This window comes from Sebastes umbrosus, chromosome 13 (assembly GCF_015220745.1).
Source record: "Sebastes umbrosus isolate fSebUmb1 chromosome 13, fSebUmb1.pri, whole genome shotgun sequence".
Classification (NCBI taxonomy): Eukaryota; Metazoa; Chordata; class Actinopteri; order Perciformes; family Sebastidae; genus Sebastes; species Sebastes umbrosus.
The window spans coordinates 1,588,471-1,602,572 of record NC_051281.1 but is presented as its reverse complement, the minus strand read 5'-3'; the positions used below and the strand labels follow the sequence as shown (position 1 = coordinate 1,602,572).

General features: G+C 39.9%; 1 protein-coding gene across 45 annotated transcripts in view; it reads right to left on the bottom strand.

The window, feature by feature from the left end:
* The window catches only part of neb (nebulin), a 108,739-nt gene that overhangs the window by 54,628 nt on the left and 40,009 nt on the right, over positions 1 to 14,102 (bottom strand). For 35 of the 45 annotated variants that reach the window (XM_037789707.1, XM_037789711.1, XM_037789753.1 and 32 more), the window contains 27 exons: positions 12,978 to 13,082; positions 12,736 to 12,843; positions 12,327 to 12,638; positions 12,033 to 12,236; positions 10,581 to 10,685; positions 10,380 to 10,487; positions 9,977 to 10,288; positions 9,683 to 9,886; positions 9,434 to 9,538; positions 9,226 to 9,333; positions 7,535 to 7,846; positions 7,225 to 7,428; positions 6,999 to 7,103; positions 6,000 to 6,107; positions 5,598 to 5,909; positions 5,304 to 5,507; positions 4,731 to 4,835; positions 4,532 to 4,639; positions 4,129 to 4,440; positions 3,841 to 4,044; positions 2,467 to 2,571; positions 2,150 to 2,257; positions 1,749 to 2,060; positions 852 to 1,055; positions 664 to 768; positions 460 to 567; positions 60 to 371 (listed from right to left, as the gene is read on the bottom strand). In XM_037789707.1, coding sequence (XP_037645635.1) covers positions 60 to 371; positions 460 to 567; positions 664 to 768; positions 852 to 1,055; positions 1,749 to 2,060; positions 2,150 to 2,257; positions 2,467 to 2,571; positions 3,841 to 4,044; positions 4,129 to 4,440; positions 4,532 to 4,639; positions 4,731 to 4,835; positions 5,304 to 5,507; positions 5,598 to 5,909; positions 6,000 to 6,107; positions 6,999 to 7,103; positions 7,225 to 7,428; positions 7,535 to 7,846; positions 9,226 to 9,333; positions 9,434 to 9,538; positions 9,683 to 9,886; positions 9,977 to 10,288; positions 10,380 to 10,487; positions 10,581 to 10,685; positions 12,033 to 12,236; positions 12,327 to 12,638; positions 12,736 to 12,843; positions 12,978 to 13,082 — 4,899 coding nt within the window. The remainder of the gene's footprint in view (positions 1 to 59; positions 372 to 459; positions 568 to 663; positions 769 to 851; positions 1,056 to 1,748; positions 2,061 to 2,149; positions 2,258 to 2,466; positions 2,572 to 3,840; positions 4,045 to 4,128; positions 4,441 to 4,531; positions 4,640 to 4,730; positions 4,836 to 5,303; positions 5,508 to 5,597; positions 5,910 to 5,999; positions 6,108 to 6,998; positions 7,104 to 7,224; positions 7,429 to 7,534; positions 7,847 to 9,225; positions 9,334 to 9,433; positions 9,539 to 9,682; positions 9,887 to 9,976; positions 10,289 to 10,379; positions 10,488 to 10,580; positions 10,686 to 12,032; positions 12,237 to 12,326; positions 12,639 to 12,735; positions 12,844 to 12,977; positions 13,083 to 14,102) is intronic. The other 10 variants (XM_037789732.1, XM_037789738.1, XM_037789737.1 and 7 more) reach the window with 10 other exon arrangements.

Below are 14,102 nucleotides of genomic sequence, written 5' to 3'. Positions count from 1 at the left end.
TACATATCAAAAGATCCAATAAATATTTGATCACTGTTATAATCCTGACTTAAACCTACATCGCTCTGCAGATCGTAGGCCTTCCTGGCCTGGACCACGTCGGTGGAGTCTGGCAGACACGTCCACTGGTGCAGGTGAGTTCTGTAGTTGAAATCGTTGACTTGTATCTGGCACCTCTTGGCCAGTTCAATATTCAGCATGTCGACCGGCAGGTTGAACTTGGTCTTGGACTTGTTGAAGTCCTTCTTGTACAGGGCGTCACTGGCGATCTTGGCTGAATTCAGAGCCAGCATGATCAGAGGGTCGTCCTGGACGCAGCGAGCACCGATGTGGTGACCCACCTGCTTACGGTACGATGCAAGGTACTTGTACTAAAAGAGAAGAGATGAAGGATTGAATGATGAAGCCGAGAAAGTATTAAATTTATGAATCTGTTGTATTTAAAATCCTTTATCTTACGTCGCTAACGATATCTCTGGAAGCTCTAGCCTTCAGCACAGAGATAGCGTCCTCCTTGATATGGTAGCCTTTGGCCTTCTGGTCATCCCACGCCTTTGTGTACAGTTTCTGCACACAGCAAGAAAATATGATCAAAAAGAATGCAACAAATGAGATATTTATATACTTTAAATATAGGCAGAACTTGTAATAATGCAAACTTACATTGCTGATGTTGATAGCATTGGCCTTGGACAGCACACAGGCGGGGATGTCCTTTGGCAGGTGAATGCTGAGCTTGTCTTTATCCCAGACTTCCCGATATTTCCTCTGTCAGAAAGAAAACAAACGTTCTCATTTATACAGATAGTTGTACAAAATATGTATTGAGTCTTAAATATGTCATTACTCACATCACTGATGTTGTCGGCGTTCTGCTTGGACAGGACTATTTCCGGGAGGTCGGCAATACTGGTGAACTTCACCGTGCTCGGGGGCTGGCGGTAGCGCCTCTCGTTGAAAATAGCCTGGGCGTTTCTAGCTTTGACGACGTCCACGGATTCGTGTGGTGACCAGCCACATCCTCTCAGCCACTCCATGTCAGCTTTGTACACTGCCTGAAAGACAAAAATCAGTTTTAACCCCAAGCAACCTCCCAAGCACCTTGGAAAGAAAAAAAAGCGGCACGGAGGCGTTTTCCACGCGTTTTTAGACACGGCATGTGTAAGGCTCCTTAGCTCTGTCAGCTCTGTTGCCATTGTTTGCATGGCTAGTTGCTAGCTGCCACCATATTGAGAGCCATGTAGAGGCAATCCCTCAATCATAGATATGCTCTGAATTTGGAATTTAACACCTTTAATCTTTTATAATTTTCTCTCATTTTTGCATAATAGAAACACAAATTTTCTCCCTTCCTCCTTGTGTATGTGTATGGTTTTTAAACTTGCGTTTTTGTTTTTGCTGCTGAAGTGTAAAGCACTTTATGCTGCATTCTTTGCATGAAAGGTGCTATATAAATAAAGTTTATTAATTTGTCTGACTGGTGGATGTCTCAAAGGGATTTTTATTAAATTTGCAGGATGCAGATCTAGGTTCAAAATGTTGGGAGAGATCTGAATATCTAAGAAACCAACAGACGCCAACAACCCTAAAAATGTGTTTGCATGGTCACGAAAACATAGAAACTTAAGGCAATTTCCATTATGATAATGATGGCTTTTGGTGTTACAGTACAAGTATGGTAAGACATAACAACAATCCTGACTTCATCAGCTCTCCACAAGCCAAACCTAAACTTCCCATGTACTCACATCGCTTCGCAGGTCGTAGACCTTTCTGGCCTGGACCACGTCGGTGGAGTCCGGGAGGCAGGTCCAGTTGTGCAGATGAGTTCTGTAGTTGAAGTCGTTCACTTGCTGCTGGCATCTCTTGGCGAGCTCAATCGACAGCATGTCCCCTGGCAGGTTGTACTTGGTCTTGGTCTTTTCGAAGTCCTTCTTGTAGATGTTGTCGCTGGAGATCCTGGCTGCGTTAGCGGCCAACATGATCAGCGGGTCGTCCTTGACACTGAGCGCACCGATGTGATGGCCACATTGCTTGCGGAAACCTGCCTTGTACTTGTACTGAAAATTCGGGATGGAAATATTTTGATTAGTTTCTTAATCATTGCAGTGAAATAACAAGAAGAATTCATCTTGTGGTACAGACTTACATCACTGACGATGTCTCGGGAGGCCTTGGCTGCTAAAACAGAAATTGCATCTTTGGGAAGGTAGTAGCCTTTGTTTATGGCGTCCACGTAGCCTTCACGATATTGTTTCTGGGGAAACAAGAATTAGGCTGTTAGGTTGTCTGATATATACACCATAATACAAAATACCAGACTATTCTCTTTACACTAGATGTGATTAAAAGGTCAACAATTTCACGACAATATCATTCATTCTTCAAACTTTACCACAATTAACTGATTAAGAGATAAACATGTACTAATTGGTTATAGAACTACGTGACGTGGCAGTGCATTACCAGACTGGTGTTGATTTTATTCTGCTTGGCCAGGACGATCTCCGGGGTGTCCGCCATGACATGAAGGATGGTCTTATCCTTCTCCCAGGCAGAAGTATATGCTTTCTGTAAAAGGCATGTTAACACAGTTTAGTTAAAGTCATACAAAGATTTGATATTATACTTTCAGAATACCCCCCCTTCATAAGAAAACAAAACTAAATGTTGCCACAAGCGACAATTTCCGGGGTTCAAGCTAACACAGACTGGGTCTAAACCTTTGACACTTGCATTAAAGATAACTACCCAGTTTTATGACAATCGGACAGACGCTGATTCATTTCAATCTGTTGCACTGGTAGCCCCCCCTCGTGGTCAATTTGAATGAAACTTTCAGGGTATTTTTCAGATACTTTTGTGGACATATCCTGCAAGTTTCGTGATGATTTGCCCAACTGTTGTGGAGTTATTGATGTGCTGAGCCACGCCCTTTGAAAGTTCATTGGTCAGTATCTTCAAAAAGCAATGAAACGTCAACAAGATTTTGTTAACTTTTGATAATGGTAGTCCAATAATGGTCCGCAGAATATTTGATAAAAATTACGGTTATTATGGTTTAGAAGAAGCAGTCAAAAATGTGGTCATATCCTGCAAGTTTCGTGATGATTGGCCCAACGGTTGTTGAGTTAGTTCTATTGATGTGCTGAGCTACACCCTTTGAAAGTTCATTGGTTAATATCTTCAAAACGCAATGAACTATCAACAAGCTTTTGGTAAATTTTCATAATCTTAGTCCAATAATGATCCACAGAATATTTGGTATAAATCGGAGTTATGGTTTAGAAGAAGCTGTCAAAAATGTGGTCATATCCTGCACGTTTCAGGATGACTGGCTCAACAGTTGTTGAGTTATTGATGTGTTTAGCCACGCCCTTGAAAGTTCATTGGTCAATATCTTCAAAATGCAATGAACTATCAACAAGTTTTTGGTAATTTTCGATAATCTTAGTCCAATAATGATCCACAGAATATTTGGTATAAATCGGAGTTATGGTTTAGAAGCAGATGTCAAAAATGTGTTTTAGAAAAAAATCAAAATCGCAGAAAGTCTAGTCAGGTGGACTTTAATTAGGAGTTACGACGTAAGAGTTAGGACTTTTCAAAGTTCAAAATGTTGACTTTTAATTATAGCGCCCCCATAAGGCAGATTGGGGTCATATTTATTGAGCTGCATTTACACACAATGTCCAATTATTGGTTACAACTTCATATGTTTACGATGAACCATCTCACAGGAATTTGTACAAACATTTCTGAAGAAAAATTAATATCTGGGCTTGAACAATTAAAAATGCAAATAAAAAAAAACAAAATAACATTTAATAAGATCTCTACCTTGTCCATGGTTTGGGCATTGGCCTGAGCCAGGGCGTATGGCATGTCACTTGTCTTGGCAGTAAATTTGAAGGTCCAGGGATGCTGACGGTACTTAAATTCACTCAAGATCTCTCCTGCTTTCTTGGCTTTCTCCACATCAACTGAACCTATTGGCACCCAACCAGTTCCCCTGATCCATTCCATGTCGGCCTTGTAAACAGCCTACAAGTCGGGGAGGAAAGAAACGGGGAGTCACATTGAGTTTTCTTGCAGTCTTCAGTAAACACATTCTGAGACATTACTCACATCGCTCTGCAGATCGTAGGCCTTCCTGGCCTGGACCACGTCGGTGGAGTCTGGCAGACACGTCCACTGGTGCAGGTGAGTTCTGTAGTTGAAATCGTTGACTTGTTTCTGGCACCTCTTGGCCAGTTCAATATTCAGCATGTCGACCGGCAGGTGGAACTTGGTCTTGGACTTGTTGAAGTCCTTCTTGTACAGGTTATCACTGGCAATCTTGGCTGAGTTCAGAGCCAGCATGATCAGAGGGTCGTCATGGATGCTGAGGGCTCCGATGTGATGGCCCACCTGCTTCCGGTATCCCGCCTTGTACTTGTACTGTGTTGAGAGAAAGAGTGAGGTGATAATTAACAGAATCCTGCACAAATAATTCAATATCAGAGAGAATTTATAGTTTATAGTTACATACATCACTGATGATTTCTCTTCCACGTTTGGCAGCAACAACAGAGACAGCATCGGCCTTCATGTCGTAGCCCTTTCTGAAGATCTTCTCAACATCTTCCCTGTATATTTTCTGGAAGACAAATGAAAACAGTTGAGTTATAAAATGGAAATTGTGATGCCTATAACGCTGATATTTTCTGATAAAAACAGACCAAACGTACCTTGCTGATGTTGTAAGCATTAGCTCTGGAGAGCAAAATCTCAGGTAAATCAGGGATTACATGGTTCTTAACCTTGTCAGCCTCCCAAGCAGCAATGTAGTTTTTCTGTGGTGAGAAACAGGAAAAGAAAATCACAAATTGTTAACACCAGAAGAAAATAAAACAAAAGGTAAACACCAGAAAAAAAACAAAAAACTAATTGTTAACACCAGAAAAAGGAAAAAATATAAAATGTTAACACCAAAAAATTTTAAATACATTTTTAATATCAGAAAAAGAAAATAAAATCGTTAGGATCAGAATTTTTTTTTTTAAAAACACAAATGGCAAACACCAGAAAAAATAAAAATAAATTGTTAACACCAGAAAAATTAAAAAATAGAAAATGTTACCAGATAAAGAAAAAAAATGGTTAACATCAAAGAAAATCAAATCAAATCATTAGGATCAGAAAAAAAAAAAAAACAACACAAATGGTAAACACCAGAAAGAGAAAAAGAATAAATTGTTAACACCAGAAAAAAACTGAACAAATCACCAAAATTGTAAAGGAGGGAATGTGATACTCTTTACCTTGTTGATGATTTCAGCATTTGCTTTGGCTAAGACCATGGGCATAGAAGACATGTCAGTTGTAAACTTCTGTTTGTCTAGTTTCAGCCTGTAGAGATGTTCGCTGAGAATTCTTCCAGCATTCTTGGCCTTCAGCACATCAATCGAACCGATGGGGACCCATCCTACGCCCACGACCTCATCCATGTCGGCTTTGTATACAGCCTGTTGGGGAAAAAGCGTAAACATTAAAACACATAAGCTCAGTCGCCATGGCATCATATGTTGAGATATATGTGTCACAGAAGGACTCACATCACTCTGAAGATTGTAGGCCTTTCTGGCCTGGACCACGTCGGTGGAGTCTGGCAGGCAGGTCCAATTGTGCAGATGAGTTCTGTAGTTGAAATCGTTGACTTGTTTCTGGCACCTCTTGGCCAGTTCAATATTCAGCATGTCGACCGGCAGGTGGAACTTGGTCTTGGACTGGTTGAAGTCCTTCTTGTACAGGTTATCACTGGCGATCTTGGCTGAGTTCATAGCCAGCACGATCAGAGGGTCGTCATGGACGCTGAGGGCTCCGATGTGGTGGCCCACCTGCTTACGGTACCCTGTCTTGTACTTGTACTGAGGATATCAGCAGAAAAGGTTTTCTCACATTACGTCTAACACCAGTGTGTAAATCACATATAAACAGATATTTGAGGAGTCACTCACGTCACTGATGATGTCCCTGGAGGCCTTAGCAGCCTTGACAGAGATTGCATCCCCAGGGAGGTAATAGCCTTTGTTGATGGTGGCCTCAAAACCTTGTCTGTAGAGTTTCTGAGAAGTAAAACACACCGAGTATGAATACTTTTGTTAACTGTTTTAACAAATGGAGGTCTAATTATGCAACATGATATCACGCCAAAGTGTGTAATAGACCCGTCTGACCACCAGAGAATAGCATGTCTGTGTCACGTTTTGCCTCGCCGAGGTGTCAATAAAGGTGTACAAAAGTGCAGTACCAGCAGGGGACAACCAAACCAATTAGTAAGGCTAAGTTAGCTTTGGGTTGTAATGGTCTCCACCTTCTCGTGTCACTTCTGGTTGCAAAAAACTAAGATGGCCACGGAGATGGAGAAAAAACAAAATGACGACGGCTAGAAACCATGATGGCGACAGACAAAAACCAAGATGGCGGCGGCCAAAAACCAACATGACGGCGACAGACAAAAACCAGGATGGCAAAGGCCAAAAACCAAGATGACGGCAGCGAAAAACAAAGATGGCGGTGATGGCCAAAAACCAAGTTGACAGCGATAGATAAAAACCAAAGTGACGACGGTCAAAAACCAACATGGCAGTGATGGACAAGAACCAAGATGGCGATGGCCAAAAAACAAGATGGCGACGGGCAATTGAAATAAGTACGTAAACTAAGTAAAATATGTACGGAAACAACGCAACATCAGTACGGAAAACAGGTCACAAAGGTCACTAACGTAACTTACAAAAGAAAACAGCGGTCTCCTGGTTAAAAGTCCTGTGTTTGTTGGACCCATCCACCTGCCCTCCACCCACCATAAGCAGTCTTTCTCACTTCTTATTCTACATCAAAGCTCTGAGTGTAGCATATTTACACGGATATAATTACAGTGTAGTCAGTACAGACTACATGGCTGAATAATGGCACTCTATTCTGGAAAGCTTCGGGCTTTCCGCTAACCTTACCCTGCTCATGTTGATAGCGTTCTGCTGAGCGAGGACGATCTCAGGAGTGTCAGGGTTGATGTGCAGCGTGGTCTTGTCCTTCTCCCATGCCTTGACGTAGAGACCCTGGAACAAAACACAAATAATTCCACCGTTAAATGATGGTATTGACATTGCAGAAATAATAAAAATAGTCATTATGTGCTGTATGCCCTTTCATTTAACCAATAAACTTATGAAGTCTCACCCTGTTCATGGTCTGAGCGTTATTCTTTGCAAGCACGAGGTTCATGGCATCCGTGGTGCTCTTGAAGGGAAAAGTGCTGGGGTGCTGGCGGTACTTCCTTTCATTCAAGGCTTCTGCAGCCTTCTTGGCTTTTTCCACGTCAATCGAGCCAATTGGGACCCAGCCCGTGCCCTGGAGCCACTTCAGGTCAGCTTTGTAGACGGCCTATAAAGAGCAGTAACACAAAATTCAATTCCTGACATACTTGGTAGCACGAACATGAAATAAACAAAGACAAAGAGGAACAAATTAGCAGGGAGGCTGAACTCACATCACTCTGAAGATCGTAGGCTTTTCTCGCCTGGACGACATCAGTGGAGTCTGGCAGACAGGTCCAGTTGTGGAGGCGAGTGATGTAGTTGGCGTGGTTGACCTGGATCTGGTTCTTCTTGGCCAGTACAAAGGCCATCATGTCCACCGGCAGGTTGAACTTGGTCTTGGACTTGTTGAAGTCTTTCTTGTACAGGGCGTCACTGGCGATCTTGGCTGAGTTCAGAGCCAGCACCATCAGAGGGTCGTCCTGGACGCAGCGAGCGCCGATGTGATGGCCGACCTGCTTACGGTATCCTGCAAGGTACTTGTACTGGAAGAGAAATGAAATAATATTATTGTTTGTTAACAATTGCACACACATTTTGTACAATGGGTAAAATAAAAAAGAATTCACTCACAATAATCTTTTGGCAAACTATAATTAGTTGTCTATAGTTAAATGCATATTGCATTTATAATACAAATAATATCCCTCCAATGAATCGCCACCTTAACGTGGTGGAGGGGCCGGGGGCCCTGGGGATCGAGCTCCAGCTCTGGAGCACGAAGGATGGGTCTCTGGGGCTGGTCAGACACTCTTATAGGGCATTGGAGGAAGGCCAAGGGGCCTGAAGGCCAGCATCTGCACCAGGAGCATGACGGATGGATCTCGGGGGCTGATCAGACTCTCTTGGGGCGGGTGGCAGAAGGCCAGGAGGCCTCAGGATTGACCTCCAGCCCTGGAACCCGATAGATGGCTCTGTGGGGCTGATCAGACACTCTTACAAGGCATTGGAGGAAGGCCAAGGGGCCTGAAGGCCGTGTCCCCCAAGGAGTACTGTGGGGGATACCGTGGGATATGGGGTACCGGGGTCAAGAGCTGTGTCCAGTGGCTGTTGGCCTCTGCCAGGGTTTTCCCTTGTCGCCAATTCTGTTTGTGATTTTCATGGACAGGATCTCAAGGGTCCGGAGGAGAGGGTCCGGTTTGGGAACCTCAGAATTGCATCTCTGCTCTTTGCAGATGATGTGGTTCTGTTGGCTCCATCAGACCGTGACCTTCAATACACACTGGAGCGGTTTGCAGCCGAGTGCGAAGCGGTCGGGATGAGAGTCAGCACCTCCCAAGTCTGAGGCCATGGTTCTCTGCTGGAAAACGCTGGATTGCGCCCTCCGGGTCAGGACTAAATCGCAGCCCCAAGTAAGGGAGTTTAAGTATCTCGGGGTCTTGTTCACGAGTGAGGGTAAAATGGAGCAGGAGATGGGCAGGCGGTTCGGTGCAGCGTCAGCAGTTATTGTACCGGACAGTTGTGGTGAAGAGGGAGTTTAGCAAAGCTCTCGATTTACCGGTCCATCTACATTCCGACCCTCACCTATGGTCATGAATTTTGGGTAGTAACCGAAAGAATGAGATTGTGGATACAAGCGGCTGAAATGAGCTTCCTCAGTAGGGTGCCTGGGCTCAGCCTTAGAGAGAGGGTGAGGAGCTCAGACATCCGGAGGGAGCTCGGAGTAGAAGCACTGCTCCTTCACCTCTAAAGGGGCCAGCTGAGGTGGTTCAATATCTGATCAGGATGCCTCCTGGATGCCTCCCTTTGGAGGTTTTCCGGGCACGTCCAACTGGTAAGAGACCCCGGGGTAGACCCAGAACACGCTGGGACGTCTAGAATATCCTGCAACTTTTCAATTAAATAACTAAAATGGAACACTTACATCACTGGCGATGTCCCTGGCAGCCCTGGCTGCTTTAATGGAAATGGCATCATTGCGGATATCGTAGCCCTTCTTCTTGGCGTCTTCATTAGCTTGTTTGTACTTTTTCTGTAAACAAACACAAACATCCCAGAGACGTTAAGTATATAAATTTAGCCATTGAAAGGAATCCATGAATACGAGTTTATCTATTTAATTTTCCACTCACCAAGCTGTAGTTGTAGTTGTTTGCTTTGGCGAGAAGAACATCCATAGCGTCAGGCATGATGTGGATATTCGACTTCTCATTGTTCCAGGCTTCGACGTATGTTTTCTGTAGTCATAGAAATCAACGAAATGAGAATTTACCTACATTATGAACTTTGCAAGTTTGCATTTTATGATTAAATCCTTTCTTTATCATATCCATATGTAGTCGATAGTGTTGTTTGACATTATACAATATATGGTTTCATACCTTGTTCATAACCTGAGCGTTGGCCTTAGCCAACACCATGGGCATGTCTTCAGTGGTCATTTTGAATTTGAAGTTGGTTGGGGGTTGACGATACTTCCTCTCGTTCAGGGCCTCACCGGCTTTCTTCGCCTTCTCAACATCCAGTGAACCTATAGGCACCCATCCGACACCCTGCATCATCTTCAGATCCTCCTTGTAAATATTCTGGACAAAACACAAAAGGGTTTATTATGTGGAAAGATGATCAAAAACATGAAAACTCCCCACAGTATAAACTCAAGGATTCATACTCACATCACTCTGAAGATCGTAGGCTTTCCTCGCCAGGACGACATCATTGGAGTCTGGCAGACAAGTCCAGTTGTGGAGGCGAGTGATGTAGTTGGCGTGGTTGACCTGAATCTGGTTCTTCTTGGCCAGTTCAAAGGCCATCATGTCCACCGGCAGGTTGAACTTGGTCTTGGACTTGTTGAAGTCCTTCTTGTACAGGGCGTCACTGGCGATCTTGGCTGAGTTCAGAGCCAGCACGAGCAGAGGGTCGTCCTCGACGCAGCGAGCGCCGATGTGGTGGCCGACCTGCTTACGGTATCCTGCGAGGTACTTGTACTGGAAGAGAAATGAAAAACAAAATTCCATTATTACATGTTCAGTAATAAATGTATGCTAACTGTTTATTATTGTAAATTCAACAGCTTACATCACTGGCAATGTCCCTGGCAGCCCTGGCTGCTTTAATGGAAATGGCATCATTGCGGATATCGTAGCCCTTCTTCTTGGCGTCTTCATTTGCCTGCTTGTACTTTTTCTGTAAATAAACATCCCAGAGATGTTAAGTATATACATTTATCATTCCAAGGAATCCATGAATATGAGTTTATCTATTTAATTTTCCACTCACCAAGCTGTAGTTGTAGTTGTTTGCTTTGGCGAGAAGAACATCCATAGCGTCAGGCATGATGTGGATCTTCGACTTGTCATTGTTCCAGGCTTCAACGTAAGTTTTCTGTAGACAAAGAAAACACCAACACGAGAGCTCATTCATATACTACGCAAGTATGCATTTTTATGAGAGTACAATTTCCTCTTCGTATTAGTATAAGTAGTTCAAGAGTGCCATAAAAAATAATAAATCTGTAAAAGAATAAGAAAATAAACGTGGAAATATAAAATGAAATAAATAAATAAGTAAATAATAAATGTGGAAACATAAAGAGAAATAAAAGAATAAGTAAGTAAATAAAAAATGTGGAAATAAATACATATATAAAGAATAAATATGTAAATACAAAATGTGGAAATACAAAAATTAATTAACAAAATAAAAAATAATAAATAATAAATGTGAAACTATAAAGAGACATAAATAAAAGATTAAATAAGTAAATTTAAAAAAGTAAAATATTTAAATAAATAAATAAAAGAATAAATAAGTAAATAATAAATGTGAAAATATAAAGAGAAATGAATAAAATAATAAATAAGTAATTAAAAAAATTGGAAATAAATAAAAGAGTAAATAAGTAAATAAAAAATGTCGAAAGCAAAAGTTATATATAACTAAAATAATAAATAAGTAAATTATACATGTGAAAACATAAAGGGAAATACATAAAATAATAAATAAATAAAATATGTGGAAATAAATAAATGAAAGAATGAATAAGTAAATAAAAAAATGTGGAAATATAAAAATAAATAAATAAATAAGTAAATAATAAATGTGGAAACATAAAGAGAAATAAAAGAATAAGTAAGTAAATAAAAAATGTGGAAATAAATACATATATAAAGAATAAATATGTAAATACAAAATGTGGAAATACAAAAATTAATTAACAAAATAAAAAATAATAAATAATAAATGTGAAACTATAAAGAGACATAAATAAAAGATTAAATAAGTAAATTTAAAAACGTAAAATATTTAAATAAATAAATAAAAGAATAAATAAGTAAATAATAAATGTGAAAATATAAAGAGAAATGAATAAAATAATAAATAAGTAATTAAAAAAATTGGAAATAAATAAAAGAGTAAATAAGTAAATAAAAAATTTCGAAAGCAAAAGAAACAGGGACAAGAATGAGGAAAAATAAAGGGATAAAAATAAATTAATGACATATAAAAAATAAATAGATACGAGAATTTAAAAAATATAAAAAGAGTAATTTATATACAATAAATAATAATCAAAAAATGTGTAAAAACATATACATAAATAAATGAAAATGCATTTATTATTATTTTATATTTTCTTTTGTGTATTTTTATTTCCACAATTATTCTTTTATTTATTTTTTCGCGGCACTCCGATGACTCCATTCACTTTGAGGATTGATCGTTTCATACCTTGTTCATAACCTGAGCGTTGGCCTTAGCCAACACCATGGGCATGTCTTCAGTGGTCATTTTAAATTTGAAGTTGGTTGGGGGTTGACGATACTTCCTCTCGTTCAGGGCCTCACCGGCTTTCTTCGCCTTCTCAACATCCAGTGAACCTATAGGCACCCATCCGACACCCTGCATCATCTTCAGATCCTCCTTGTAAATATTCTGGACAAAACACAAAAGGGTTTATTATGTGGAAAGATGATCAAAAACATGAAAACTCCCCACAGTATAAACTCAAGGATTCATACTCACATCACTCTGAAGATCGTAGGCTTTCCTCGCCAGGACGACATCATTGGAGTCTGGCAGACAAGTCCAGTTGTGGAGGCGAGTGATGTAGTTGGCGTGGTTGACCTGAATCTGGTTCTTCTTGGCCAGTTCAAAGGCCATCATGTCCACCGGCAGGTTGAACTTGGTCTTGGACTTGTTGAAGTCCTTCTTGTACAGGGCGTCACTGGCGATCTTGGCTGAGTTCAGAGCCAGCACAAGCAGAGGGTCGTCCTCGACGCAGCGAGCGCCGATGTGGTGGCCGACCTGCTTACGGTATCCTGCGAGGTACTTGTACTGGGAGAAGAAATGAATAACAAAGTTCCATTATTACATGTTCAGTAATAAATGTATGCTAACTGTTTATTATTGTTAAAAAAAAACAACAGCTTACATCACTGGCAATGTCCCTGGCAGCCCTGGCTGCTTTAATGGAAATGGCATCATTGCGGATATCGTAGCCCTTCTTCTTGGCGTCTTCATTTGCCTGCTTGTAAAGTTTCTGTATATAACGGAGAAAAATACAAGAAAACATTCAAGCATCTTCTGAAAAATGGTGGCGTATTAGTAAGTAAGCTGCTTCAAAAGCTATGACAACAACTTGACTTTATTTCTGAATGTGTGAGAAGGACTCACCAAGCTGTAGTTGGATTTGTTTGCTTTGGCCAGCTGGATATCCATAGCATCAGGCATTATATGGATGGTTGTCTTGTCTTTCTCCCAGGCTTGAATGTAAGCTTGCTGTAATAATAATAATAATAATAAACTTTAATTGTATAGCACCTTTCAAACAAGAAATGCAGCGCAAAGTGCTTTACAATAACGGAAAATAGACAGAATTAAAGTAAAAACAGGGAAAATGAGATTGGATTGAAATGCTTTTTTCATTTTCATTTTCAAACTGGTAGAAAATTGCATTTTAATTTTAATTGTCACTCAAATAATTCTTGAACAAATGGAAAATTAGGCTAAATCATTTATATAATATTTTAATTTTCAAATTTGAATTAACATTTCATTATAGTCCACTATACAGCAGGTTAAGTCTTTGAAAATGAAATTTCAAATTCGGTTTTAATTTTCATTTTAAATTGTTAAAAAATTGCATTTCAATTTTGATTTTGACTTAAATAATTCTTGCACAAATGGAAAATCAGGCTACATTGTTTATATAATATTTAAATTTTCATAGTTGAATTAACATTCAGATATTGCCCACTGTACAGCGGCATAGGACTTTGAAAATTAAATGTCAAACAGCTTTTCCATTTTCATGAGTATGTGAGAATGAAAACATTATTGCATTTTCATTTAAATTTTCAATCAAATAACACATAGATATGTGGACAATTATAACATTATTGTTGAATTACATTTTCATTTTCAAGTTTACATTACCATTTTAATAAAGTCCCCTATGGGCTTCCATACATTCGGGGTATGAATTTAATTTTAATTAATTAAATGCGTGTCTGTTGCACATTTCATTAACTCAAATGTTACACAGGAGAATCTTATATACAGATGTAGGCAAAATCGTTGGTACCCTTCCGTTAAAGAAAGAAAAACCAACAATGGTCACTGAAATAACTTGAAACTGACAAAAGTAATAATAAATAAAAATTCACTGAAAATTAACTAATGAAAATCAGATATTGTTTTTGAATTATGGTTCAGCAGAATCATTTAAAAAAACAAACTAATGAAACTGGCCTAGACAAAAATGATGGTACCCTTAACTTAATATTTTGTTGCACAACC